Source organism: Nothobranchius furzeri, chromosome 13 (genome assembly GCF_043380555.1).
Source record: "Nothobranchius furzeri strain GRZ-AD chromosome 13, NfurGRZ-RIMD1, whole genome shotgun sequence".
Taxonomy (NCBI): Eukaryota; Metazoa; Chordata; class Actinopteri; order Cyprinodontiformes; family Nothobranchiidae; genus Nothobranchius; species Nothobranchius furzeri.
This window is the reverse complement of record NC_091753.1, coordinates 38,083,038-38,108,544: the sequence shown is the minus strand read 5'-3', so window position 1 is coordinate 38,108,544 and position 25,507 is coordinate 38,083,038. Positions and strand designations below refer to the sequence as shown.

The 25,507-nt window shown below is 41.6% G+C and overlaps 1 protein-coding gene across 3 annotated transcripts in view; it reads left to right on the top strand.

Moving 5' to 3' along the window:
- Window positions 1–25,507, top strand: part of elna (elastin a) — a 56,197-nt gene that overhangs the window by 13,639 nt on the left and 17,051 nt on the right. For all 3 annotated transcript variants that reach the window (XM_015951591.3, XM_054742707.2, XM_015951590.3), the window contains exons 2-9: window positions 274–342; window positions 1,994–2,041; window positions 3,821–3,916; window positions 4,483–4,509; window positions 17,867–17,890; window positions 17,960–18,031; window positions 21,251–21,301; window positions 21,619–21,693. In XM_015951591.3, the coding sequence (XP_015807077.1) occupies window positions 274–342; window positions 1,994–2,041; window positions 3,821–3,916; window positions 4,483–4,509; window positions 17,867–17,890; window positions 17,960–18,031; window positions 21,251–21,301; window positions 21,619–21,693 (462 nt within the window). The remainder of the gene's footprint in view (window positions 1–273; window positions 343–1,993; window positions 2,042–3,820; window positions 3,917–4,482; window positions 4,510–17,866; window positions 17,891–17,959; window positions 18,032–21,250; window positions 21,302–21,618; window positions 21,694–25,507) is intronic.

The window sequence follows — 25,507 nt, the reverse complement described above, 5'->3', positions numbered from 1 at the left end:
TTGCTTTCTCTGGTTCAAGCAGTCGATGCAGCATTTCCATCACTGCTGTGATGTGGGTCAGCTGTGCACGTCAAGGACAGATGTCAATGTTTCTTTCTGGTTCAGAGATGATGAATGTGTTTGTGAATGTTTGCCTGACACACACACACACACACACACACACACACACACACACACACACACACACACACACACACACACACACATACACACACACACACACACACACAAGCGATAGAAGATGACCTTTTGGTTTTTCCGATGTGCCTCCAGGTGTGTATGTACCACCTGGAGCTGGGATTGGACCAGGAGCTACTGGGCCAGGTACTGGATACTTTCCAGGTAAGACCTTCCACTTGATAACTAATCTGTTTGTTTTCTAGCAAAAATGTAATGAAAAATGTAAATATTATAGTTAATATTATAAAGTGCAGCATTAATAATAATACATCAAACTTATATAGCACTTTTTAGGACACTCAAAGACATTTTCATGCACTCACACATTCACACACTGCCAGTGATGTTTAGCTACTGCGTAGCTATAGCCGCCCTAGGGCGTTCTGACAGAGGTGAGGCTGCTATTTGGCACCGTCTGCCCCTCTGACCACCACCAACACAGGCAAGTTGGGTGAAGTGCCTTGCCCAAGGACACAACAGCAGAATACCCCTGGCGGGAGCTGGAATCGCACCCATAACCCTCCGATCATGAGCCAACCCGCTCTACCTCCTGTGTTACTGCTGCCCCAATACAGGGTGATAAACAGTTATCCCCCTGCATTAAGGTGATAACTGTTTGGATCAACAGAATTTAACATCTGTAAAAAATGATCTGAGGCATTTTATTCAGAAAAAAGTCTCATTGGTGTACATAAAGGGGCGGGACTTCAAAGTCTCTAGGAGGGACAGCCATAAACATGAATACGTAGATGCCCAATTGTGTGCTGGAAGCATAACAACATTTTCACCATATTGAATGGGTTCCTCCCTCTCCAAACCCAACTGGAGTCAACGCAGAACTATGCCCACTTTTGTGCAGCCTACGACTGCAACAACCAGAGCTCTATTGAAAACAGATCACGTGGGATTACTATTGACTTTTCTAGCTGCCTGTTATATCATACTGTAATGACTTCCACTCTTTCTCTGGTCCTTTCGGTTCTTTATTCTGGGTAACTGACGGCCATAACCCAGGTCTTACAGCTTAACCCCCCTCAAAAGTCACAAGAAACTCAATAACTCTGTTTTCCCTCAAGAACTGGAACTTCCTCCTTACTCACCCCCAAGAGCACTCACTTCAAAATAGAAGTCCAACATCAACAAAACGTAACCCGTTACAATATTATGCCATCCCATTTGTCTGATTTTGGTAACAATTATATTGAAATGTGTTTTTAGTTGGGTAAGCACCTTTTTCAGTAGAAATAAATGCACTAGGGGTGACTGGAGACCCATCCAAGATGGCGTATCGCTACTATGCAAACTTCAATAGGCAGCGCCAGTCCATGTTGCATACATATGTCTGTGGGGACAGCTGCTCGCTCTAACTGCAACTTTCTACTTTCAGTTGAATGTTTAACAATTATAAATACAATCAATGATGAAAAAATGACAAAAAATTTTATTTAATAGAAGTTTTGACATCATTTCAGAACTTTCATGATGCTGCCTCATGATGTTTGGACTTTTATAATTTATTTAAATTTGTTGTAATTCCTGATTTATTTATGTCCTGTTTGTTACAAGTATGTACATATTCTCACATAACAAACAGCATTCTGTAAATATGCACACATTGACCCATTGAACGTAGAACATTAGTTTGCAAGGCTCCATATGTTACATGCATGTATAGAACAGCCCCCTCTCATGTGTCCTGCTAGAATAACTCAGCATCAACTGTTGTGATGATGAAATGTGGAGCCATAAACTGTGCATGACTTTACTATATGTAGTCATAAATCAATAACCTGAATGACTGTTGTTTTATTAGGGTCTGCTGGACAATTCCCCGCAGCCTATAAACCAGCTAAAGCTGCAGGTGAGTGGAGGACACTTTAAATTTATGCTTTTTCCACTAATGCCAGAATATTTTTAAGAACTGCCCCTGGTTTATTACAAACGAGTGCAACCACAACTCTGCTGAAACAATAAAGTCCATGTTATTTTTCAGGATTATATATGTTGAAGTGATTACATGTTGGCTCAAGTTCACTTTTAGAGTTTTGTCCTCTTTTTGACCCAATGATTTTTATTTCTTTATTTTTGTGGATCAGATTATTTTGTACCAAATAAAGCATTCATAAAATAATATTTAAATTTTATTCCACAGTTAAATTTCTCTAATTTCACTCCTCTGTGTTTTTGGTTAACTGTGATATGACAGCATGTTGCTCTCTGGGGTTCCTGATTGTCCAAATGTTCCACGCCTGATCAATCACGTCTGCTGTTTGTTGCTTCACTTGTTTGTGGCAGATACTTTCAGCTCTGCAGCAGAGTCACACGAGCAGCAAATCAGCTACATAATGTTGACAGTTCCAGCTGCTGTTTGTTGAAAACGGCGGCCCACAGCTCCTCAATGATCGGTCAAATGCAGTGAATCAAGTGTAAATTATTATTCTATTATTTTTATTGACTCAGAGTTTCTTTGAAGCTGAGAGATCTAGAGCAAAGGCAGGATGAGTGTTGTGATGATTTTTGAAGGTTTGACCTTTTTACATTTGCTGAAACATCTAACTCTGAAACGTTAATGTTAACGGGCATTTTATTGTATAAGCACTCAGCTTTGATTTGGTGGGAAAAACGCGATAAGGCTTTCGGATCACACTTAACAAATATTTTCTTAACATAAAGAAATTATGTCACTGCAAATCAATATTGGATCGATTTATTTCTTTTACCGGCTTGATCCTGTTCAAGTCCATCTGTAGTGGATGTGAGGCGGGGCTACAGTCTATTACACACACACACACACACACACACACACACACACACACACACACACACACACACACACACACACACACACCACACACGCACACACACACACACACACACACACACACACACACACACACACACACACACACACACACACACACACATAGGGACCATTTCGGCTCACTATTTAACCTAACATGCATGCTTTCTTCCCTGTGAGAGAAAACTGGAGTACCTTTTAATGATAGATTGCTCCAAGGCATTGACTCCATCATGCAGCATCTTAGATCAACACCAGAAATGGCCTGTGTGTTTCTTATCTCTTTCATGCATGTAATTGGTAAAAAGGATATATGTTATTTTACTTCCTCCAACTCAAGAATCAGATGACCAAAATGTAAAGATTCCACTTAAATGAACAAACTAGAAAGCAAAAACGACAAGCTGGTTACTGCAACTGTTTAGGGCTCCATGCATCTAAAAGACACCATCATGTTTTACAGGAACAACATGAAACAGTTTCATTTGACCTTGGAAACAATAGCTTAACTTAAAAACAAATATAAAACATCAGTTTACTTAAAAAAGTAAGTCAAACAGCATCAACTTCACCTTGGTGATATAAATAAAATGAATTTTTTTCCTCCTCTTGTACCCTAATGAAAAATAGAGGGTCTAATAATGAAACAGCTCAAGTTAAAAAATTTCTTTTCTAAATGAATTATTTCCTCTGATGAAACATCATCTGAGGTTTATAGTGTTGTTCACAGATATGTGGGCTGAATGGAGAACTTCATCAGCACTATGAAAGCTCTCATAGCAGCTGTGTGGAGACACTAACAAAATTCTAAATACATTCTCTGTTTGATCCTTATACCAGGAGGCTATGGAGCTGGAGGCCGAGGTGTGGGCCCCGGCGGTTTGGTGCCAGGAGGAGTAGGAACTGGTGCTCTTGGCTTTGGAGGATTGCCAACAGGTAAATTAACACTGTGTTTGCTGTCATTAAAGGCATACTATGCAACTTTTTCATATTTTAATCATTTTCTTGAGGCAGTATGTGCTAAAACGACCCTTTACAGGCTTAATGAAATGTCACTTAGACCCCCACTGCCCCCTGTGACCAGAATACCGCACTTGCAACTTCAGAGTTGGCGGGCTGATCCCTGTTAGGTCCCACTTCAGTTTTAGTAATGTGGAGCTGACGTGCCAGTGCCGGAGACTGCTTCCAGAATGTTTCCTGCATGTTTCAGGTTGTCAAAACAGCAGAATTGTTTGATTCAGAGATAACTGCTGCTGAAGGCTGAAGAGACATTTCAGCAGTTAGATTTGGGTGTTAAATAGGCAAACAGCAAGAAAAGTTTCACTTTTGGTTTCACTAACGGACACTAGGGGGTGCTAAAAGCAAGCCAAAACTGCTTAGTATTCATATCACCAGTGGATTGAAAGACAATTGTTTGACAAAAACTACAGTTGTGTAGTTTACAAATTACAAAATCACCTTTTTTCACATAAAAGTATTGATGGCTTCTTTTCTCCCAACAGGTCAGGGTGGAAAAGCCCCCAAACCAGGTAAGTTGTAACCTGAACAAATCTCTCCTTGAAACAGTTTGACAAAAATCTACAATTTATGAGGCAAAAATCCTCATTTTTAACAATTCACTCATAGCTGCAGAAATTAAAATGTCCTGCTTCTCAGAGTGCCTTAGAGGAAAGGAAATCTGATGTACTGATGAAGGAATGTGTGTACTTCATCACCATCACAAACCATTGGGATAGGCTCCTCAGATGGATGGACGTTGCCCTTTGAGTGGTTGTCACTGGACATTTCTTATCGCTCGAGTGTTTTTGTCATTTTGTTGTTACTGGAGCTCCAGTGCTTGGGGCATCCTGAGTTGGAACGTTGCAATATTCCAGCGCTGTTTTACCTCTCCATGAGGAATCTTAGGGAAAATTTATGGGTGCAGAACAATGGTGCCAGATCACTGATTAATGTTAATGTTAGACCCTTACAATATCTGGAAACCTCCAAGTTGAAATTCTTTTCTTTGGTTCTGTACTGTAAATGTTTTCATTTTCTGTACTGCAGTGTTTGCCCTATTGGTGCTTTAGCGATGTTTGGCCATAGCCTAATTTCCCTAAGCAGCGCTGATACAATCACAGCCTACCTCTCTGTGTTCAGAGAGATAAGGAAACAAGCAATAATCTTGTAGACCTGATAACACATGGAGCGGGTCACCACAGCTCCACCCTCCTACAAGACTTTCCAGAAGGCCCTTTGGTGAAAATGACCGCATATCCAGTTTTGGGCGGAAGTTGATTTTGGCTGGTAGTAGCAGAGCATTCCTTGAGAAATGTTCCTAACTTTTGTTTGGGTTCACCTCTCCCTCTCAAGGTAAAGAAATTAAATTAGTGAGAAAAAAGCAAGCAAACTGTGTTAACATGAATCCTTCAATGTTTTCTTTTTCTAATCAGGTCTTCGCGTTGCCAATAAAAAAATCATATTGATTCATGTTTGAAGGAAAAAACAGCGAGTAGCACGGAGTCACGGAAGGCCTGGCAGAGCTTTGCAGTAATCGTGTAACTTGAACTTAATTGTCCTACAGAAAAAAATTAATCCTGAAGTGCTCACAGTTTTCCAAGGATTAGATAGACACTCATCTAGCCACTTTATCAGAGACACCTGTTCAGTTGCTTGATAACCAATTATCCAATCACATGAGAGCCACTGAATGTATCTATGTGAAGATGGCTTCCTGTAGTTCAAACTGAGCATCCAAAGGAAGAAGAAAATGTTTAGATTTAGAACTTGTACCAGAAATGCTGATCTGAGAAGTTCAGAAACTACTCATCTACTGGAGTTTTAAAGAAAACGACCCAGTTGAATGGATGAGAATGTCTTATAGATATCAGAGAAGAATGGGCCAACTCGGTTGGTATTATATAAAATAACAGTAGCACATGTAACCGGAGGTTACGGCTAAAGCCTTTAGAACAGCATCTATGAATCAAACATGTTGAACCTTGAAGCAGATAGACTCCAGCGGCAGAAGACCACAGGTGTCCTTCATCAGATAAGAACAGGAAACTTATGCCCAGTTCCAGTACTCACTGCTTTGCTCAAGTCTGCATCAATGCGGACTTGGGTGAAGGGTTTTACCAACAATTCATTCCTGCATGCCTTTTCGGAAAATATGTATTTTCAAATTAAAGAAGTTTATTTTAGGACAATTAATGATATTTTTTCATGCTCTGAATGTTTTAGATGAAGATTTAATGTGGACATTAATGTAAATTTGTCAAGAAGTTGTTTGTTTGACTGAAAGTTGTTAATAAAGATTTTAAAGTAGCAGAAACAGCAATCAGCATCCCGACATGTATTGCAGTCGAGGACTCAATGCTCCCCATCCCAATTTGGCACACTTGTGTAGTACACACTCGAACCCTTACTGCACACTTCCTCCAAGTGCACTTCACAGAAGACCTTAGGCTACAGTGCGAGGATTGGGATTGGGCCTAAGGCTTAAATTCACACAGGATCACCAGAACTGGGCAGTAGGACATTGGTAAGATGTTTCATAGTCGAGTCATGGACATTTTATCAGCTCTCTTTGGACCCTTTAGTACCGGATGAGCCTGGTTTAAACTTCTTATGGGCCATTCCCATCTGTACCGGGTCGGCCCGGGCCGGATAGCCCCAGTCGGCCCCAGCCAGGCCCGGTTGATTCCACACATCCTTGCCTTAAGCCCATGTGGGCTGATTCTACCCACCAATCAGAGGCTTGCTCTAATGGAAGGTGTGAATTTGCTGTCAGCAGTGGGTGTGTTGGCCCTGGTCGGCCTGAAGCAGACCCCCTCGAGAAGAGGGCTGAGAATGAGCCTTGGTTGGCCCGGAAAAATACCAGGCCACCCAGATATGTAAACAACCTACGCTACCCGGCCCGGGTCGACCCGGTCCAGATGAGAATGGCCCAATAGTCTACCTAAGCATTGATGCTGACCTCGTCCATCCTTATATGACCACAGCAGACGCATCCTCTGATAGCTGCTTCCAGCAGGATAATGGACCATGTCACAATACTCAAATTATCTCAAAGGGATTTCTTGATCATGAATTCACTGTTCTCCCTTTGGGAAATGACGGAATGGTAGAGTCACGTTATGGATATAGCTGTGTAATGCTGTCATGTCAGTATGGACCACCTTGTTAAATCCATGCAACAAAGAAATAAAGCAGTTCTGAAAGTAAAAAAAGGATCTAACTAGCTACTGGATAGGTCTACATAATGAAGGGGCTGGTGAGTGTAGTTGTATACAAGTAGGTTTTATCAGTACACAAATATGCAATGGCAACTGTTTGGTTTGTTCCACAGAAACAAGCCAGGTGGGGATTTTTCAGTCGTATTTAAAGGCAGGATTTTAATGCTAACACCAGCGAGCTGCATGTTGATAAATACACATAAAACAGTTGCCAGTCACTGTCACGTGTAAATCATGCACTGACATCACATTCCGCACATGCACCTTGTCTGGTTTGTAGTGGAGAACAGCAGCTGGTTGCAAGAGTAGTGTGTCTACAGAGAATTGCACTATAGCTCATGCAGGACCTTTTAAATGTTACACTAATTGTGAAGCCTGGCAGCTTTCAGCTTCGACAAAGCACTGAAAGTTGAACGGAGGAACTTTGTTCTTAGAACAGCTGTTGGACACTGGATCATTCTGTGTTGCTGCAGGCAAAGGTGGATTTAATTCTAAAAGGTGCAATTGCCTGAACTTGGCTGTTTTATTCAAGCTTCTTGCCTCTTTCAGGCAGATTACAGGCAGTTAAAATCAAACATAAAGTTTACTCTTTCTGCTGTTGGGGTGGTTTTATTGAACCAATATAATAAACATTAGATCAGAAGATGGAAATCGTGGGGGCCTGTGTGTTTTGCTTGAAGTGTCAGAATAACCTCAATCGACAAATAATGAATATGTCATCGATCTGATTTTATAGACACTGAGAAACCAGCATCTTCTGCATTAGCTTCTATTCTTATAGAAAATAGATGGTGAAACTCTGGAATTTGAAAAGCCCGGCAGATCTATGTCAAACTGTCACTTAACATTCATGGACCATCTTTGTCACTGACTTGTGTCAGTGACTTTACAGCAATCCCCATACTAACCAAGCATGTAGCGACAGTGGAGAGGAAAACTCTTCAACTTTAACATGAAAACATCTCCAACAGAACCTGGCTGAACATCAGCAGCCATCTGCCAGAAACATTTTGAACAGCTGCGGTTTTAGTAAATCTGCAACAAGCTAGGTTTTTAACGCAAACACTGTCACGCAACACTCATCCCTCCCCTTGGGTGTCTTCACTGAAACCCTTCTGCCAGAACTGAAAACCAGCATTTCCAGAGGAAACGAGATAGTGCTAAACACCAGTCGCCGTTTTCTAGGTACAAACGTTTTTTTGTTGTTGTTGTTCGCGACTTTAAATGGTGTTTTTATTTTTGGGACTCTGGTAGTCTGTCCTAAAGTTGAAGTGGTAGTAGCTGACTGTTTTTCCTTTTCTGATTTCATTGGGCGAAGAACCTCTCACACCAGTGGTGTTCTGCTAAATATGTGAGTGTGGGACCCAGGGAAGTGCAGCGGTTCAGTGAGACCAACAACCGGATGTTCCTATGGTTACTTTAAATCCAAAATGTGTGTTTGGTGGAGGTTTTTAGACAAATGCGAGAGAACCACTTAATTCATTTCTTTTCTTTATTTTATCTTCACAACATATTTATAGCAATATTATGTTAGAATGTTGTTAAGAGCCATAAAATGTTTTATGTTTTCTGTTGTAGCTTTAAGATACTTTGTGACGAAGAAAATTTGCATAAATATTGTGATTTGTTTGCAGTTACTTCACAAGCCCCACATGACCCTGCAGAACCCAAACTACCAGAACGAATCTAAAACATTGATTGTTTCAATTTTAATCTTGGTCCCTTGGTTTGAATCATTTTTATGTTAAACCTGTTATTTATTTGACGTTTATTGCTCACCAATACACATGCTAATGCATCCTCAATGCCCAGGCTTGTATAACAATTAGCATTTGATTCAGCGTCCAGTGACCAACCCTGCTCTTCAGCAAGGAGGAAAGGTAGTGAGATGGAAAGCTATGATGCTCTTCGTGAAGAAAGAGACACAGTAAAGCAACGAGAAAAGAAAATACATAATGATGCTTGTAAACACACCAAATGTCAAATGCAGACATTACTCACCTCTCATCAACACAATGAGTTATTTACACAATCATTCATAAAACACATGCTTGAAGGGCCTGCTGAAAGATAGAAGGCAAACAGATTGAGGTGAGGACAGGACTGTTTTCCAAATGAAGATGGGCTCTGAGGAGGTTCAGTCTCTGGAACACATATGCTTTTCATTACTAAAGCTTAAACCTGTTCTCTGAGCTGCCAAAAAACTGGAAGCATCTGTATGTGAATGTGCATGAGCATAAGTAAATGTCTTCCTAAGCTTCATATGCATTCACAACTCTGACCAAATGTGCTCAGAAACAAAAATATCTCTTGAAAGTGTTCCTTGGTGTTTTTCTTTCAACTCAGTGGCAGCAATCACAGATAATCTTGTTTTTTTTATAAAACAAAGAATAATTGCCCTATTCTTTACACATCGATCTTTTCACTTTGTCCCTTTAATGGTTCTCATATCAAATATCTATTGTGAGGCTTTCGTAATCTTGGAACCTGAACTGCCTGCAAGGAAACTTTGCTGTCTCACAGCCACACCACCTCCACAGAGCTCGGCCCACCCAACATATGCATGGCCAGCACAGCTTGTTTGTTCACATTAGAAGTTCCTTTTGTTCCCTAAACACTTTTTCCTGAATGAAGTCACCGCCTTTGTTTGGCCATTCTTAATGTTCTCACTAATTCCTCCTAAGAAACTGATATTGGAGTAAAGTACGTTAAGACAGGGACTTAACGTGTATTTATTGGTGCCTTATCAGTTATCAACACCAGACACACGCAGCTGCAAATAATGATAAACATATTTGTTGGTATGACTTTGATTAGTGAGATATCTCCAACCTTTCACCCATTGACCCATGCAAAATTTGATTTCTGTTAGTTATAATTTATTTCATATTTGCTGTTGACGAACAATTCATTTGGCATTATTTTCAAGCCTTTCACTGTTTTTCCTGCAGATCTGAAGCACAGTCTATATCCATCTGGAAAAACACTGCTTGGTTTTGTTTTTAGTTATTCATTATTATTTATTTAATTCCTCAAAGAGAAAATTCACTTTTATTAATTTTTTCTTATTCTTGGAATACGATTGACCGCTCTGAGTTTAACATGCAGGCTGAACGTGAAAATAGTCTTCTACCGCCATTTCCTGCATTACCCGGTCATAAATCGAATGAGGAAACGTTCAGGTCAGGAAAAGCCTGTCACATCTACATCACATGGAAAATGAGCATTCATGGACTCACCCATCTTGGCTCTCAATGAGAAAGACTGATGTTGGTTGATCGTCCAGGGGAGAGCAGAGCACATCTTAGCTAGTAGAAGCTAAGCGTTAGCATTAGCAACTCCACAACATGGTAGAATCCCTTCAGATTTCTGTAATTTATTTTTGTCGCAAAGCAAACATAAGCAAAGCCGGTGGCGTCAAATGGCTTTTAGAGGCAAAGGGAGAGACAAGATGTCCGAATATCAGGAAATGCTAATGATTAAGTCTCCAAATCCTGCCGTTTTCGGCTCCCTCTCCTCCAATTAAATTCTATTTCTTGAAACAGGAGCGCTTCCTTCCCTCAGAGATCGACTCACAGAGCACTCATTGATACTAGAGACCATCGCAAAGGTATTGAAAAAAATTAGTGAACCTTGTCTTTAAGAGCCTAATCAAACAGATTATTCAACAAACAACAGTGATTTAATAATTTGTAAAATAGTATACTGAAGTCTGAAAGATTAAACCTCATTTCACACAAAACCTTTCTCCTCTGTGCTATTGTGAAAAAAAAACTGAGGAAAAATGTGGAGTTAAAGATAATTTTCTGCTGGTAGTCACAGGGTTGAGCAGGCATATGTGTGGAGGGAAGGGGCGGAGCCTGTGGCTCCCTGTTAAACCAGCAGAACAACTGTTATTTAATTAAATTGATCAAGACTTGATCATTTTACAAAGCAAAAATCTGATCTCTGGGCTGATACAGAACACAAACTAACAAATCCTTAACAAAGCAAAGCACCACTTTATTTTTAATTAAGTTTTTTTTATTTCCCATGTCAGTTTCTGCTAGTCATGATACTTTTATCTTGAAGCAATGTGAGTGAGAGAAATTGTCTCATCCCAGTGGAATATTTCTCTTGGATGTTTCAACATTCATCGGCCCCAGGGCTGGGCTAAATGAACTTTGAGAAGAAATTGTTTTTGAATGACATCAGTGTTTGCCCATTAGGCCTCACACTTATGCTGATGTGTTTGTCCATGGAGCAATAACTCTACACACGTGTACATTTTGGCCAAGAGCTTTTCCAGAGTCAGTTGTTGTGATTTTTAAGAGTGCCCCATGTGTTTGCCAGAGTGACATACCACACATGGCTTTGCAGTAATCCCAGCCTTTGTAATAACGGAGGAATCTGGAAAATGTGTTTGAGTTGTACAAAACTTAACATCAATGATTCTATTTGCATATTTTGAGAAGAGCCAGCCTATCAAACACTTGTCCTCTCTCAACCCTGAGTTGTCAGAAAACTATTCAGTGGAATGGCAGTTAGATGCATATGCGGACCATCTGGGAGAGAAAACACGCTTGGCCAACTTTGCATACCATGGCCACAGGCTGCATTTGTTCACTGGTTTTCTTACCCTGTGTGTGTAATTTGCACAATTGAACATCCCTTCAGATGGAACACAGTAATCAAGACCAAACAGTTTTTTTCAAAAACGGTACTCCTACTGATACTCAAATTCACTGGTAGTGCACTTTAATGGCTGCAGCGTGTTTGCACGCTGTGAGAGCATCTTTCAGGCTCCAAGCAGATGTATGAACACTGAATACAACATACTCAACCGACAAGTCCAAGGCTCAGATTTAGCACTAACATTCCTTTAGAGGAGGATAAAATGTAAAGCAAGTGAGGCTTTCATCTCTCACAGAAACAAGAAGGAGTTCGATGGTAGCTCGACTGTAAAAACCTATAGCGTAACATGTTCTGCTCTGTGGAGGTCGTGGGATAAACAATGACATCAGAAACCTTGGATGCGGTGTAAGGCGCACAAATTAACGGGCTTCAAATTAACAGGCAGGAATAATGGTAGTTTTACAGAAGGGTTTTGAATGAGGCGTATGTTTGTAGAGACTGGTGAGGTCAGGCAGCCACAGACGTCAGTGGGCACGGCTGCCTGCCTGCCCTGGCATGGTGGCAGCACTTATAATCCTCATTCTTGCAATGGTGACTTTACAGTTGCAGTTAACTTTGGAGCCATTTGTAAGAAGTGACTCAGAGATGATAAATGTGTGTAAGTTGGTGAGACCCATGAAAGATTTGCCAGGTTTGCTTCATCAGTGAAAGTTTCGACCACATAATTATACTGAGAGAGCATCATAAAAAAGAAAGCACCACCCATACCGACTGTCTAAGGGCATTTTTGGTGCTACAATTTCTGCCTGGACACTGTCCCGTTAGAGGAGATGTTAGAACTCCCAGTCCCTCATTCAGGGGGTGGGTAATCTAGCAAAAAGGGCAAAGCAGGCTTTGGGACCTCTCATTGATCGTGTCAATGACTCCATGGAAAAGGAAAAGCAAAAACAATAAAAGGCTTGCCGCCAAAGTCGTCTGGCTCGCGCCAGTGTGCAAGGAAAGGTTTTGTGTGTGGCGGTGTTGCTGTGTGAATACGTAATTAATCCAACATGTGAACAGACCTGCTGCTCGCAGCTCGATGCCCATGACTGACGGCACGCTAAACCTTGAAGTGACAAGGATCAGGGGAGGTCACGAGAAAGTGAGGGGGAGAGGAAGCAAGGGGAGCATCAGCGTGTCCACTTGTCTCACGCAATCTGGAATCACTACAGCACCTCACATCATCCTGCTTTCATCCATCACTTCCTGCGTCACCTTGTAAGAATGCAATCTATCCACCACTTGGAAAAGAACCAGTGTGATCATTTGATGGCGATAAAAATTTGGTGTCATAACACTGACGAACATAATGACGGGTCTAGCTTTTGGAGGGAACATTTACGCCGGATCACAGCTGAAGAACAGATTCTGCCCGTCAGTCACAGCGAAAATGTTGATTCTCTAGGGACTCTCGGGAGGTCTTTTGAAGATGAGGTTCATCTTCATTAACCCTTTGATGCATAATGGTCACTACAGTGGACAGGTACTCAAAATTGTTATTTCTTTATTTTTGCTATTAAGCACAGCTGTTGAAGACTTTATTGCATTTGAGCCCCTCCATTTGGATTTCAGTAAGTCAAGCCAACATATTTCATGTTCAGAATGCACACTGTCCACTGAGGTAGACATGTAATAAATTATTTGTAAATTAACAAAATGTTACAAAAATATTTGCTGAAATTTGTTTCATTCACACTTAAAGATGAATGAAAAAAATTGTTTAAATAATCTTGGTTGAAGATTTCATAATTCATGCATCAGAGGGTTAAGATATTCCATCACTTCATGTGAAATTGCAGCGTTTGAGCTGCCAGAGCACGCCTGTGTTCTTCTTACAGCTACCCTGTATTTCTACATGTTTGTCACTGTCGTTCTTCTGTCACCGTTCATGCCAGCACTGGTCTGCACTCCTTAGCTAAACCCAACCGACTTGGTGTTTCAGGAAAAAGCTGTTCCTATAATGCTGATACTGATGATACCACAAGAAACAAGTCCCTCTAAAATTCCTGGACATTTCAGAGCTCCGAAGTCTGCTTTCCTCGCGTCTGCTGTCAGTTACGGTGGACCTCTGCCATGAAATTCTTTGCTCTCTTAAATTAAACCCTTCACCAGAGCCAGCTGGTTCTCAAAGCATCACGAAGGGAGAGAGGGAAGATGGAGATGGATCAGCGAGCAAATGCTTCTTTCTCTTCACACGTTTGGCTTCCTCTGGTTGCAGCTATTAACACCTCATGTCTGGTCGGCATAACCCCCTCAGACACCAAGTGGGGAGGAAAGAGTTGGGGGAAACGAGAAAAAGGTAGTGGAACAGGGCGAGCAGCAGTAAGAAGAGCCCGAGAGCCGAGGACATTGTTTTGATTAATGATCCTAGTATTCCACTGGTCCTAAAACAGAATTACCTTACCTAACCCCAATGGAGAATGAGCAAAAAGTTTGAGTGCAGAGATTGAAACCAGATCTTTCTGTTCACACTGGCTCCCGTCCATCACTTGTACTAGACTCCAGTTTTGAGAACATGACAGGGAGAACCAGGTGGTGTCTGGGCTGTTTTACTACGTAACTTTTAAAAAGTTTGTCCACTGAATTTGAGTGCATGTCCTTTACTTTAAAAACAGACTCCTGGTTTGTAAGAGACTCAGCTTGTCTTCTGTCCTCTTGCTGAGATCATTCTTAAACAAGCCACAATAAATGAATCAACTATTGAGCAAAGCTCGGTTTCAACGTGAAGCCCTTCCCTATATGTTAAATGTTTATTTAAAACCAGCACAACCAGAACAAACCAAACTGGGAAATCTGAACACATTTCAGAGGCATGTTAAACACTGTGTTGCAATACTTCTGTTGTAGGATTTTGGGCACAGAGGAGATCAGTTGCTCTAGTCTCGAATGTGAGATGTTTACACAACAACATCCCAGTTTTTTTTACTCACCAACTTTCTTGTGCACATGCCACTACTTTCTTTCTTCAGTGTTCCTTTCTGACTGGAAACTGGCAAACAATTTGTGTTTTTGTTTCTTTTTAGTTTAAGAAATCTAAACGGAGGAAAGTATGATGCATTACCATACTGCATCATTTACCTTCCACTTTCCTTGGCCTCCAGCCCTCACCTCCTGTGTAGTATTAGGTTTCTGTCCCCTTCATCTACCACATTCATCTTTTCTAGGATTCCTTTGCCCAAGGTCCAAACGTGCTTTGTTTTTCAAGTGGTCCCTCGAGTTTCTTATTGTGTGGGGTCATGGAGGAAATTAGACACAATATTGAAGCACTGAAATCTTTCGGCTATAGCTAGCAAACAGCTAAACGCTTCAGATGTTGCACACGTGAAGATCGTGACAACAAATCACTCTGTCGTATGAGTTCAATCATCTGAGCTTCATGGTATATCAGTCTGTGAGATGGCATCCTCCAATGTCCAATGTCCATCCTCCTAATTAAGGTTGGTTTTTGCTTGACGCGTCCGCAAGGTCCGTGCGGTGAAATTGCATCATTTTAACAGCCACGCCCCTCCACCGCGCCTCCGTACGGCCCAAAATTTCCGCATCGCGCACCTAGGAAAATTTCTAACCACGCGGACGGTCGGACGCGGAAAAACATGGCGGACCGGCAAGAACTAGTATGGCAGAGGTTCGTAAATACAGACATTTGTATGATTCAGCTCTCAGAGACCACTGTGATCAACATGTTGTCAATAATTCTTGGAGAGAAATAGCTTGCACTGTCGGAAAAGACGAGGACGCTGTTAAAAAATGCTGGAATGCCATGTTGTAAACAACAGTCATTTCTACTTCTACTATGGTGTAGTGTTGGATGCATGCCGTAGAGCTCCATGCTGCCCCCTACAGTTTGGGAGAATATTGGCTCACCGCAGAGACAAGCCGCATGAACCATAAACGCTGCAAGTTGTGAAGCGCGTTCCATACGCGAGCCGCATCACAAAGCGGAAAGTGAATGCGTCAAGCATAAACCAAGCTTAACCCTAACCCTAACCCTTTATCCTACAAAAGCTAGCTTGTTTTAGCTAACATGTTGGTGAAAGTAGGACTAAATATCTCCTGAACATTTAATCAGTGACTAGATGCCAAACCAGACCAAAATTTCTGATTTCCCCCTCTGACAACCCCCCAGCATTGCATGTTTCACACACTTAGGTGATGTCAGAACAACAACAAACACAGCATTTTTCTTGTGCAAACATTGCATGTGCCTTCAACCTGCGCTAATGGCCACTCACACGTTCTTGAACACCCTTGCACACTGACTCGTGTGTTTCTGCTTTTTGTCTCCTGAGAGGCAGGTGTTGGGTGACCCTGAGCATGGCTGTTATAACCGGGGCAGAGGCACGTATGAGCAAAGGTGGGCCAGATGATGGATGAATAAGCTAACCGTCTCCAAAAAGCTGCCCGTCTTGACTGAGCGCTGTGCAGTGTTTCCAAAAGTCACGCTGACAAGCTTCCTGTCTCCAGCTCTCTAACTGCCCTGTGAGAAATCCTGTTACCAAAAAGCCAAGGGTCATCAGAAATGCTCCATGCTTCTCCTACAGGAACGTTCTTCTAGCTCTTGCCCAAAGAATTTGAAATTATGTGGTGCTCACTGATAAGAATAAGAGAAACTAGACTGAGTCCTGGTGTCAGCTGGAGAAAGACAGGAAACAGGAAAACTCTTTCAGACTGATTTATATAACAAAAGATTACACTTGTTATTACATCAGGGTGTGTCTGGAGATGTTTGAGCAATCAAAGGGAATCGAGCTGAAGGAGATGGATCATCTCAAGGATGCAGAACTCATCGTCTGGGCTTGCGGAGCACGCTTTGGCAAGGCCTGTGACAAGGCCGTGAAACTCCACACTTGATCTTTCTCCCCGTCTTGCCTTGCACAATGCTCCTGATCATCAGTAAAAGCATCATTACCTGCACCCTGCGGTTTCCTGGACTGACGGCATCCTGATCCTTCTTTGTCTGTCTTGTTTAACTTGTTTCCCATGCACAGCTGCTCTCATTCCATGTTTTTTTTTCTCTTTTTATTGATTAAAGTAAATTCCTTGGTGGACAAGCTTCCTGGCAGCATATAAGATTTCTTCAGGGTTTCAGAAACAGTCATGACTTCAACCTGTTTTCTCAAATGGAGAAACTTGTTCTTACAGGTTTTAGAGTCCAACAATGAGCGAAGTTCTGAAGCCGATTCTGCTCAAACTTCTATTCACATAAAGTAGCGATTTATCATTCTGGCAGTTTTCTGGAAGCGCGTTTAAAAGAACTAGTCTTGATTTTTTTCCCCCTCTGACAATTTTATCACAGTTTTCCCTCTTTTATAAAAGCTTTGACATCTTTGACATGTGGTGCTCAGACAGTCTCTCAGGTTTTAAGGTTCCTGTGACATCTGTGAATATTCTCGTTTCAAGCCTCATAAACACACACCAAAACTCAATTTGGTTTATTATTTTCTACAGTTATCCTGAACTTTGACGCATTTAAAGATCTTCTATTACAGTGTCTTTCAGTGAAGAAGAAGCTGGTGAGCGTTTTATATCCATGTTCTTCTCGGCCATTCCTCACTGATCCCAGCTCCATCCTTTCATCTCACGTGTTTTAATCTTGTCATCAAGCTGAACCCCAAGCAGGGAAATTACTTCATTTATGCTTCAATCAAAGCCAGAGCTTTATGACGCCCAGAGATTAGTGGATTTCTTTATTCTCAGGATAAACTGCTCCCTCCAGTGTTTAAATCTCAGCATAACCGGACAGAAAAAAAAAACATTTTTAGGTTATTGTTGTTGAGTCCTGTAGTAGGAAAAGTCAGCTGTAGCCCCCTGATAGTCTTTGTCTGTAGACATATATGAAAGGGTTGGATTTATAACAGACGTTATTGTGTTTTATGCGACGAAATACATTTTAAGCGAACAACATGCTGTATTTCTGGAAAGTGCTGTGATGAAAGATTGATCGCTTATTATTCTTGAAAAATAGCTTGTTGAGTAACTTTGCCTCCTCTTTTCTGATTATTTCTTTTAAATCCAGGTTATGGAAATCTGGGAACTCTAGGTGAGTGTTTGAACGTCGGCTTTGTGCCGTTGTATCACCTTCTTTAAATCTTCTGTTTTTGCCCCTCAGGTGGTTATGGAGGGTTTGGAGGAGGCGCCGGGGGCTTTTTCCCTGGAGCTGGACAGAAAGCTGCTAAAAGAGGTACAGTCAGTGTGCAGCGCAAGCTGTCTCACACACGCACACACACACCTCCATTAAATTGGGATGATTGGTCATTAGTTCTGCATTCCTTTGCTGATGGAAACTGGTGGTTACTAAACAGAAAGATGAGTGTTTGTTGTTGGAACCAGATACTGTTTATGTGTTACTTCTTTTCTGTTTGTTTGGATTGTCATGTTACTTCTCACAGCCGAGGAATTCAGCGTTTAAATATTAGCTAAATTATGAACCGAAATGTCTTCCAACTCTGTAGAGATAAAATTCACTGTCAGAGCTAGAAACACTATGGAAGCTTGAACGCTGAATGAGCCTTTGTGTCATTAATTGAAAACTACTGTGAAACATTATTAAGCTGCACTGGTATTTTCTATGCAAAGGATAATTCTTGTCTTTTGCCACACTTAAAGGTGACGTTCGCCGAGAAACAGTTTTTAACTTGCTAGTTTTGCATGCAGGCTGAAAGTGAAACTAGTCTTCTAGCCCTGTTTCCTGCATTAGCCGCCGACAGAAAATAGATGGGAAAACGGTTGGATTAGAAAAGTCAGTAAGGTCTACGTCACACTGAAAATTAACATTCGTGGACTCCCCCATCTTGGCTCTTTATGGGGAAGGCTGTTGCTTTAGCGTCCAGGAGAGATCGGAGAAGGTCTCGGCTGTTACCATTAGAAAATCTGCAACATGGCAGAATTTCTTCAGGCTTGTGGTATTTGTGAAGAAAACATCAACGTTGCAAAGAAAACAGTGGTAGAGTCATCCGTTTCTTCCCACCACTTCTCTGACTAACTTTCAGTTCCTGAAACAGGAGCGCCAGAGCTTTTTTTTTCCACAGAGAATGACTCACGTCAGGATCAGGCAAAGAAAATACAGAATGCAGTTTTCAAACATTTATTCCCTTTTTCAGGAAGAAAAAAAATCATTCAAACTACTTAGTCAATAAACTCAATAACCGTCTGCAACCCACATCACTGCTGAGGGAGGTTGTCCTTCTCTTTTTTGCAAAACTGTTTTTACGTAGCCATCTTTATGGACAAGTGTCAGATATTTTCATGTTTTGGTCAGTTAGAGTAAGTTGTGTTTGACTGTTGGTAGCTTATGGATTTCTTTGAAATGCAGTGTTGGCTTTCCTCTAGATGTAATGGGAACACACCTCACAGTAAATTCCACCTTTGTCTCATCAGGCCATAGAATAATTTCCCATAGGTCTTAAGGATCACCAAGAAGGTTTTGACAAATGTGAGACAGACCTTTGTGTTGCTTTTGGTCAACAAATGTTTTGGCGTTGGAGCCCTCCCTTGAATGTGCTTTTGCCCTGTCCCTTTTTTAATCACCACTTATTGTTAACCTACTGAGGCCTGCAGAGTTTTAGATGTTGTTTCAGTTTCTTTTGTTCCTAAACATCTTTAGAATGTGACGTGTTGCTTTTTGAGATAGTTTAGCCTACAAAACAAGCTAGGCCTTAAACACTCAGCCCTCCCGTCAGCATTCATATAGGCCCCATCTGCCTGACACCGAAACACGCATTGCCAGAGGAAATGAGAGAGCACTAAACACCAGTCACCATTTTCTAGGTCAATGCATCTTTTGTTGAATTCAAATGGTGGGTTAGGGTTAGGGAATTAGTTGAATTCAAATGATAATTTCCTTTATTGGACTCTGTTAGTTTCTCCTAAAGCTGAAGTATTAGCAGCGTACTGTTTTTTTTTCTTCTGATAATAACGAGTGGAGAACCTCTCACACCAGTGGTGTTCTAAATGCACAAGTGCATAACGAGTGGAGGACCCAGGAAAGTGCGAAAGTGCAGTGGTCCGGTGAGAACGACATCCAGATGGTCCAGTCGTTGATTTTGGTCTGAACCGCAAACCATTTCATCAATGTTTTATGTCCACAAAAAAAGTATAGCTATGCCATGTTAGAACGTTGCTAATAGGCATGCAAACTGTTTGAAGTGAAGTTGTTTTGCAGATTTACCATTGCAGCTTTAATTCTTCAGGCCTGACAGTGATCAATGAAATAACAAAACACAAAATAAATAGACAAACTCCTGAAGGGAGGACTGCTTTTTCACACAACTGTGTTTCTCTCAGACTTCTGGTTCCATTTTGAGGCAACAATCATAAAAATCACTCTGCCAGTTAGAAGTTTGGTTGCTAAAATTGCAGGAACAACAACAGCAGTAAAGAGCACAATGATTGTCCTAAATCTCCCATCCTCACAAATCCAGCTGAAACTCTGGCTGTCTTATTCTCAGGTGCAGGAGGCCTTCGGCTAGCTTTGCTCTTGGCCCGCTGACAGATTACAGCACAGACTTCAGACTGTACTGACAGAGGCGTCCTCAGACCTTTGATAAATCTACTTGCTTGCGTGTTAAGAGAAAGCCAGACGTGAATGTTTTGCATTATTGGTAGCTCACTTTGATAACAGAGTTTGGCAGACGTGCACATTTTTATCCTAACTTTGACCTCAGAAGGATTTTACATGAGAAGAGCACAATCTGATCCTAAATTCTGGGTCAAACAAGCTCATCATTTGCTTTAAATTAAGCCGCCTGATTAAACCCAAAACTCAGTAGGCCTCAATCAAGTCCAGGACTGAATTGTGGCACAGAGCCTGCTCTTGGTTGGCAGTGACAAAACGTCAGTCCTTGGAATCAGTCTGTGTTTCTTTCATGACACTTAAAATAACAACCCGTTCCTCTGAAAGAGTGCAGATAAAACAAGACATTCTCTTGCCAGGGTTTTCCTCACCAAACCTTCCAGGACCACATACTTACAGGCAGTGCGCAACGTCTGTCTAGTAAAGTATTGGGAATTCAGGACTAAAATAATAAGAATGTTCAAACTTGTAAACAAACGTGTTTTATTCTGCTGCCAAGCTCCCTCTAGTGAACCTGACAGCTTATTTCCTGTGTAAGAAGATAGCCAAAGAGATGAGGTAAATGCCACGCATGCTGCCTGCCTCGTCTGATTAGAGGAAACATCAGATGTGGAGCTTTGTGTCTCAGGGTGATGACAGACCGGTAGGGCCAGATCAGCTGCTCTCAATATCAGGGACCAGTTAGTGGATCTGGCAGTTCAGCATCGCAGATCCCTCTACTGGTGGAGACAGGAACCTCCTTCTGCATATTTACACTCAATCAGTCCATTTGCCACTAACTGTGAATTTAATCTGTATTTTTATTGATATTGTGTATTATATGACTAGTACCTGGAGCAGGAACTGGACCCGGAGGAGCTGGAACTGGACCTGGTGGAGGCAAGGAACTTCGCTCCATATTTCTTTTTAAAATGAAATAACTTTTACAGCCCAAATCAGGCACAGTTATAAGAATCTACTTGTCTGACAAAAAGCCAGTTTGGGCTCAAAACAAAGTCATCGTCATAATTTAATAAGCTTCAAAACAACAAGACAGATGTTTACAGTGTGGACAACCTCGGAAAGCATAAATCACAATCATAACTGTTTTCATCTCAGCACTTTTTCATAAGATAGACATATTTTACCCAGGGCATTTGTCATGCTTGTGCTGTTGAGCCAAGTAACTTTTTATATGTTTTTCTTTTTATTTCCAGCACCTGTTATTCCTCAGACGGGCCTTCCAGGAGGGGCCGGTGGTGGTGCAGGAAAGAAAGCATCCAAAGTGCCAGGTTTTGTAGACTCAACAGTAAACTCAGGAGGCTGGAGGGAGACACAACGCAGAGTTGCAGGCAGCTGAGGCACATTAATGACAAGTTTACATGTGAAAGATGTTTCATCGGCCAGGAAAATGTTTAGAAAACAATTCTCACACGCCGCAGAATAAACCTTTAATGAATAATTAAAAGGTTGTGTCTTGAGGATTTTAATTTTATCCGTTCAGAGTTTGTAAACAAACCTGAAATTGAGAGGGATGAAATAAGGGAACACTTTAGGTTGTCATGGTTTTAAATCTAGATTCAGCAGCTTTAGTGACACCTACAGGTTTTTATGGCCATACTTTTGGGTTATTGTGATCACCAGAATAAAATTAACTTTTCTCATACAGTGTTTATAGACAGATGACCAAAAAAAGAAAAATCTAATTAGCATTCTGGAGTTTTCCCTCTTTCATGAATTATGTCAGCCTAGGAATGTGGACTAGCCTTAGAAGAAATAAAAGATCCGTCTCTGCAGGTCGGGTTAGCCACGCTCCACTGTAGCCCCTGCAGGTCTACCATTGGCCCAAACAGTTTTGTAACTGGCCAGTCTTCCCATGTACTGTGATATCATGTAAAAAAAAAAGACATACATACATGTTTTTGGGGGCATAGCCCCCGTTGTCCTGTAGAGTCCCATGCAATTTAAATCTATCTTCATTCAGCATTAGCCAATAGCGTTAGACATCTGCTTAAGTACAGATGTCAGTTACAGAGCATGCACATGCATTTGCTGATGTTGATGCAGATGCAGAGTTGGCAACAATTCCTATGAACAAGTAAGTCTTTATATATATATATATATTCCATAATTCATATATGGTTCATAAATATTGGGACCAAGGGCGTCAGTTTGTTTTCAGAATTGCTGGGGACAATAACCATACACTTGAGTGGGGTTTAAAAATTGCTGGGGACAATAAAGTAGGCTAGCACAGGGGTCGGCGGCTCTGGAGCCACATGCGGCTCTTCCATCCATCTGATGCGGCTCTCTGTGCTTGTGAAATAATGAATGGATATTTAAATAAAAAGCTTTATATTTTACTGCATTAATTTTACATCTGTAAGCTAATTCTAAATGTAAAGATTGTCTGCGTAAACCTGAACAGTTCCAACCCGGTCTTACTGTGAGACCGGGTTGATGCGTCACGCTTGTGCGTAATCATATCGGCGCTTCTGAGCTGCTTTCTGACCTTCCCCACCTACAAAGTTTAATTACAACAATCAAACGTGACAGAGCCTGGATTTGTATTCTGAACAGTCTAAACATGTTTTAAAAAGAAACATAGGACAAAAGTGGTACCTGCTCAGTAAAACCATCAACAGGGTGAAAAATACCAAAAATTGAAGGCAGAGACGGGCTACAACTTCTGGATCCATTTTATATAAATTGTTTTATTGATTATCGTCTAATGAAAGATAATTAAGACGTACATGAGCGATCAGGCGCGTTGCAAGCTTTTCAAAAGTGTGGGGGATGTTGTCTGTGCCTAAAATAATTTCATGTTATTCATCTTGTTAGTTTAATTTCCGTAATAGCGGAGCAGATGCGAATTTTAGACGCGTCACGCATGTCTCCGTTTCAAACATGTTTAAACTGTTCAGAATACAAATCTAGGCTCTGTCTCGTTAGATTGGTGTAACTAAAGTTTGTACTGAATGAAACTTTACGTAAAACCATGTTGAAAAGTAAAGGATCCGATTAAATAGTTTCCCCCTCATTTACAGTCAGTACAGTGCAGTGCGCGTGGCTCTGGGGTTAATCAAGTTTAATTGTAACATTAATGTGTTACTGGACACGCTGGTCTGGTTGGTTAGACCAGTGTTTGATGTGGAAAACACACACACACACACACACACACACACACACACACACACACACACACACACACACCAATTAAAATAATGCTGATAGCGTGGATAGAAGACAGGTGATGGTTTACGTATTTAAATGATGATCAGGCTGATGTAAAATGTAATCTCCATCCACATCCAGACACAATTATCCTCTATTCTTTCTCTAGTTGCTCTGCTTTTGTCTGGGCTGATCAGCTGACGGTGCGCGCGGCACGCCTAGCGGCTGATGCACATTTTACGCATTTGGAGAGGTGGACTGGATGCTTTGCGTTTACTGGAAGATGGTCCACTTAACGCACGGGTGTAGACTACATATTAATGACAAATGAATGAACATTAAATTGGGAGTTTTACTTCATATTTTAGAAATAAAAATGACGGGGGAAAACATTTATGACGTCTTTTTAAACTAAATTTTCTAGCGCGCCCTGCCTGCTTCACTTAAGTCACTGCTTATTAAGGTCCGTCCAAAATTACCGTGGCCCACCCAAAAATGAAAACCTGGCGCCGCGCCAGTTATAAACCTCTGCAAATTGTTGTTCTTCACTTTATCAAACTCAGACTTTGTACAGCTAAATTCAAGATGTAAAATTATGAATTCAGTCGAGCTCTTCCGTCCCTCCCTCTCCTGCTCTCCTGGAAACCCGACATCGGCTGTCAGAAGCGGAGGTGAAGAAGGAGATGAGGCAAACAGAGTGAGTGCGACGTAAAGAAACCAGACTGGTGTGGAGGTGAGCAAAACAGCTGGAAAAGTGTGGGTGTTGAATCCCCCACAGGTGCGATGCCCCCGGCTGCTGTCACCTGTTGTGAGCAGCGCTCTGCTGTCTGAGGGTAGGCCCCGCCCGCAACGCTGCGGCTGCTGCGGTGTTTTCTTTACTGTGGGAAATGGGTAATAATGGCTCTTTGATGGGAACAGGTTACCGACCCCTGGTATAAGATCTGAGCAGGTAAAACAAAAATCCTCATCAGCAGGCTTTTTTGAAAGTGGGGGGGGGGGGACACAGCTGCCGATCACGAATTTTCCCGGCGTCCCCGGTTAAAATGACGCCTATGATTGGGACACCGACACAATGCCAACATTTTTGGCTCTATACGCCACCACAATGGATATCAAATGAAATGAACAAGATGTGATTTAACTGCAGACTGTCAGCTTTTATTTGAGGATATTTACATCCAAATCAGGTGAACGGTGTATCGGAATTACAGCAGTTTGCATATGTGCCTCCCACTTGCTAAGGGACCAAAAGTAATGGGACAGAATAAGAACCATGGATCACCCTTATACATTTCAATTCTTGGTTGCAAATCCTTTGCAGTCAATTACAGCCTGAAGTCTGGAACATAGACATTACCAGACATTGGATTATCCCTGATGATGCTCTGCCAGGCCTCTACTGTAACAGTCTTCAGTTCCTGATTGTTCCTGGGGTGTTTTCCCTTCAGTTTTGTCTTCAGCAAGTGAAATGCTTGCCAAATTGGATTCAGGTCAGGTGATTGACTTGGCCATTGCAAAACAGTCCACTTCTTTCCCTTCAAAAACTCTTTGGTTGCTTTTGCAGTATGCTTTGGGTCATTGTCCATCTGCACTGTGAAGCGCCATCCAATGAGTTCTGAGTCATTTGGCTGAATATGAGCAGATAATGTTGCCCGAAACACTTCAGAATTCATCGTGCTGCTTTTGTCAGCAGTCACATTATCAATAAATACAAGAGAACCAGTTCCACTGGCAGCCATACATGCCCACACGATGACACTTCCAACACCATGCTTCACTGATGAGGTGGTATGCTCAGGATCATGAGCAGTTCCTTTCCGTCTCCGTACTCTTCTCTTCCCATCACTCTGGTACAAGTTGATCTTGGTCTCATCTGCCCATAGGATGCTGTTCCAGAACTGAAGGCTTTTTTAAGATGTTGTTTGGCAAACT